The sequence below is a fragment of the Erpetoichthys calabaricus genome, chromosome 14 (assembly GCF_900747795.2).
Source record: "Erpetoichthys calabaricus chromosome 14, fErpCal1.3, whole genome shotgun sequence".
In the NCBI taxonomy this organism is placed as follows: domain Eukaryota; kingdom Metazoa; phylum Chordata; class Cladistia; order Polypteriformes; family Polypteridae; genus Erpetoichthys; species Erpetoichthys calabaricus.
The window spans coordinates 10646200-10650000 of NC_041407.2; the positions used below are offsets into that span (position 1 = coordinate 10646200).

At 40.4% G+C, this 3801-nt stretch overlaps 1 protein-coding gene across 2 annotated transcripts in view; it reads right to left on the bottom strand.

Moving 5' to 3' along the window:
• Nucleotides 1-2772: 2772 nt before the first annotated feature.
• Nucleotides 2773-3801, bottom strand: part of tsen54 (TSEN54 tRNA splicing endonuclease subunit) — a 30667-nt gene continuing 29638 nt past the window's right edge. For both annotated transcript variants that reach the window (XM_051936506.1, XM_028819153.2), the window contains exon 11: nt 2773-3169. In XM_051936506.1, coding sequence (XP_051792466.1) covers nt 3019-3169 — 151 coding nt within the window. In that variant the 3' untranslated portion in view covers nt 2773-3018. The remainder of the gene's footprint in view (nt 3170-3801) is intronic.

A 3801-nucleotide genomic window follows, 5' to 3' on the forward strand; every position in this document is an offset into this window, starting at 1 on the left:
TCGCAAGCCTAATCAATGACAAATGCGCACCTCCTTCTCAGGTAATGAGTCAGTTCACGAATCAAATGAATAAGAATTGTGCATCTCATTCTTGAGTAATAATTCAGTTTGCAAATCAGACTTGTGCAACTCGTTCTCCAATAATGATTCAGGTTCACAAGTCAAATGAATGAGAACTGCACACCTTGTTCTCAGATAATGATTCAGTTTGAGAATCAAATGAAATAAATTGGGCACTTCATTCTCCGGTAATGAGTCAGTTCACAAATCAAACATATAAAAATTCCTCTCCACGTTCTTAGTAATGATTCAATTTGAGAATCTAATCAATGAGGATCACTCTCTACATTCTTGAGTAATGATTCAATTTGCAAATCAGATAATGAGTCAGTTCACAAATGAAATGAATGAGAATCTGGCACCTCTTTCTCGGGTAATGATTCAGCTTGCAAATCAAATAAGTGAGAATTGTTCTCGTCGTTCTTGAGTAATAAGTCACTTTGAGAATGAAATGAACAAGAATCGTGCACCTCGTTCTTGGGAATATGTGCACAAGAGCTGATGACCAATGAATGCCCATCCAGAAGTAAAATGCATATAAATATAGTAACGAGGAATATGGAACGTGGGGGGGGGGGGTTTGGGTTTAGACCTTACAAACAGAACAGAAACTCGTTTTGTGTGACATCTTGCATTTGACATTCCACAATAGAATGAAGAAAAGATAAAAGGGCCAGGAACGCAGCTGAACTTGGCGTATCTGTATACCCTTCTTACAGCACCGACTCCATCAGGCAGCGCACTATTGGCTGCCAGAAAAATGGGCAAGCAAGACTGTTCTGGAAAGTCTTCACAGAGTTGCTAAATTTGACATAACCAATGACATTCTGGGGTGTAAACTGACACAGTCCCCAGCAACAAGACCAGTAACTGCAGTCCGCAAGTGTGACATACAGGTGCTGGTCATAAAATTAGAATATCATGACAAAGTTGATTTATTTCAGTAATTCCATTCAAAAAGTGAAACTTGTATATTAGATTCCTTCATTACACACAGACTGATGTATTTCAAATGTTTATTTCTTTTAATGTTGATGATTATAACTGACAACTAATGAAAGTCCCAAATTCAGTATCTCGGAAAATTAGAATATCAATTAAGACCAATGCAAAAAAAGGATTTTTAGAAATGTTGGCCAACTGAAAGGTATGAACATGAAAAGTATGAGCATGTACAGCACTCAATATTTAGTTGGGGCTCCTTTGGCCTGGATTACTGCAGCAATGCGGCGTGGCATGGAGTCGATCAGTCTGTGGCACTGCTCAGGTGTTATGAGAGCCCATGTTGCTCTGATAGTGGCCTTCAGCTCTTCTGAATTGTTGGGTCTGGCGTATTGCATCTTCCTCTTCACAATACCCCATAGATTTTCTATGGGGTTAAGGTCAGGCGAGTTTGCTGGCCAATCAAGAACAGGGATACCATGGTCCTTAAATCAGGTACTGGTAGCTTTGGCACTGTGTGCAGGTGCCAGGTCCTGTTGGAAAATGAAATCTGCATCTCCATAAAGTTCATCAGCAGCAGGAAGCATGAAGTGCTCTAAAACTGCCTGGTAGACGGCTGCGTTGACCTTGGACCTCAGAAAACACAATGGACCAACACCAGCAGATGACATGGCACCCCAAACCATCACTGACTGTGGAAACTTTACACTGGACCTCACGCAACGTGGATTCTGTGCCTCTCCTCTCTTCCTCCAGACTCTGGGACCTTGATTTCCAAAGGAAATGCAAAATTTACTTTCATCAGAGAACATAACTTTGGACCACTCAGCAGCAGTCCAAAGGCGAGACGCTTCTGACGCTGTCTCTCGTTCAAGAATGGCTTGACACAAGGAATGCGACAGCTGATACCCATGTCTTGCATACGTCTGTGTGTGGTGGTTCTTGAAGCACTGACTCCAGCTGCAGTCCACTCTTTATGAATCTCCCCCACATTTTTGTTTCCCAGTCCTCTCCAGGGTGCAGTTATCCCTATTGCTTGTCCACTTTTTTCTAGCACATCTTGTCCTTCCCTTCGCCTCTCTATTAATGTGCTTGGACACAGAGCTCTGTGAACAGCCAGCCTCTTTAGCAATGACCTTTTGTGTCTTGCCCTCCTTGTGCAAGGTGTCAATGGTTGTCTTTTGGACAACTGTCAAGTCAGCAGTCTTCCTCATGATTGTGTAGCCTACAGAACTCGACTGAGAGACCATTTAAAGGCTTTTGAGTTAATGAGCTGATTAGAGTGTGGCACCAGGTGTCTTCAATATTGAACCTTTTCACAATATTCTAATTTTCCGAGATACTGAATTTGGGACTTTCATTAGTTGTCAGTTATAATCATCAACATTAAAAGAAATAAACATTTGAAATACATCAGTCTGTGTGTAACGAATGAATCTAATATACAAGTTTCACTTTTTGAATGGAATTACTGAAATAAATCAACTTTGTCATGATCTTCTAATTTTATGACCAGCACCTGTACTGTATCCAACAACTACAAATTGCATAACGCGACATCAGCTTTAGTTACAGTATTTCACTTCCAACATCCAGGCAGTACTCAAAATCAGACATGTGAAGCTGAACATCAGTGAAGGCCAGTGAAAGGGTTCAGAGGGATCTCCTTTTTTAGCCAACGCAAATTCCCAAACAATAGCTGAAGGCATGAGCTCTTCATGAGCATAATGCTAATAAAGAGCTTTCACGTCCAAAAATTGTATTATAAAAAAGCAAATTCCTTCCTTTATTAAGAAGATGGTACAAAAATTAAAGGATAACAGTGAAAGCTATTCTACCATTTCCTGCATTACCCAAATATATGAAAAGAATGCAACACTCATGTCAATGAATTACGTCCAGTCACCTTCTCACCCAGAAATACCCTGAAAGAATTTATTAACTCATCAATCAAAGCTGCTGCCAAGCTCTCCAAAAGTCAGTCCCTCGCACTTTCCTTCCAGATTTTATGAAACATCACTGCCAGACGTCTGTGGGAAGCCAAAAATCTTTGAAGGAATAAAAAGAAATATCTCCATTATCCACCACAGCGAAGGTCACCGGGACATCGCCACTCTGTTGTGCAAGTCTTTTCAAGGTGTGCAGACTTGGTACGGGATCTTCAAAGCTGCAACACAGAGATGATTAATGCAGAAAGACGGAGCGAAACCAAAATCAGGCCAACAGGCACACTTGACTCCATACAGTCCCACACTGCCATCTGGTGGAGCAAACCTGCAGTGCTCACAAATGTTTCCCTTCTCTGCAGTGTATGCCATAAGGGTGAGTGAATGTAAACATTATTTTTCGGGTATGAATGTATGAATTATTAACCCCTTGTTGTCTAAATGTATTTAAATTATAAAAAAAAAAAAAAAATTATTTGTGTTTTTGCTGTCAAGCAAATGCTAAATTAAGTGGAGATTGTTAATTTGAATATATTTATTTAATTTATTTATAAAGCACTTTAAAAACAACCTCAAGGCTGACCAATATAGCACACAAGCAAACAATAAACTGCTACATATTTTTATCTTAGCACAACTTACCTCAAATTTGGACAATTTCTCGAAATTAGCAGCCAAAATCCACGTGAATGGCCACGCCAACAATTTGCTTCCATCAGGCGGATGTAATTTCCACTACGACTGCTAGATGGCGTGACCAGTTCTTCCAATACGATCCTTGGTACGTAATGGTCAACCGGTATTGGTGGGATACATATGCCATCTCGACTGCATTCAGGCCGGAAGCGGTTTG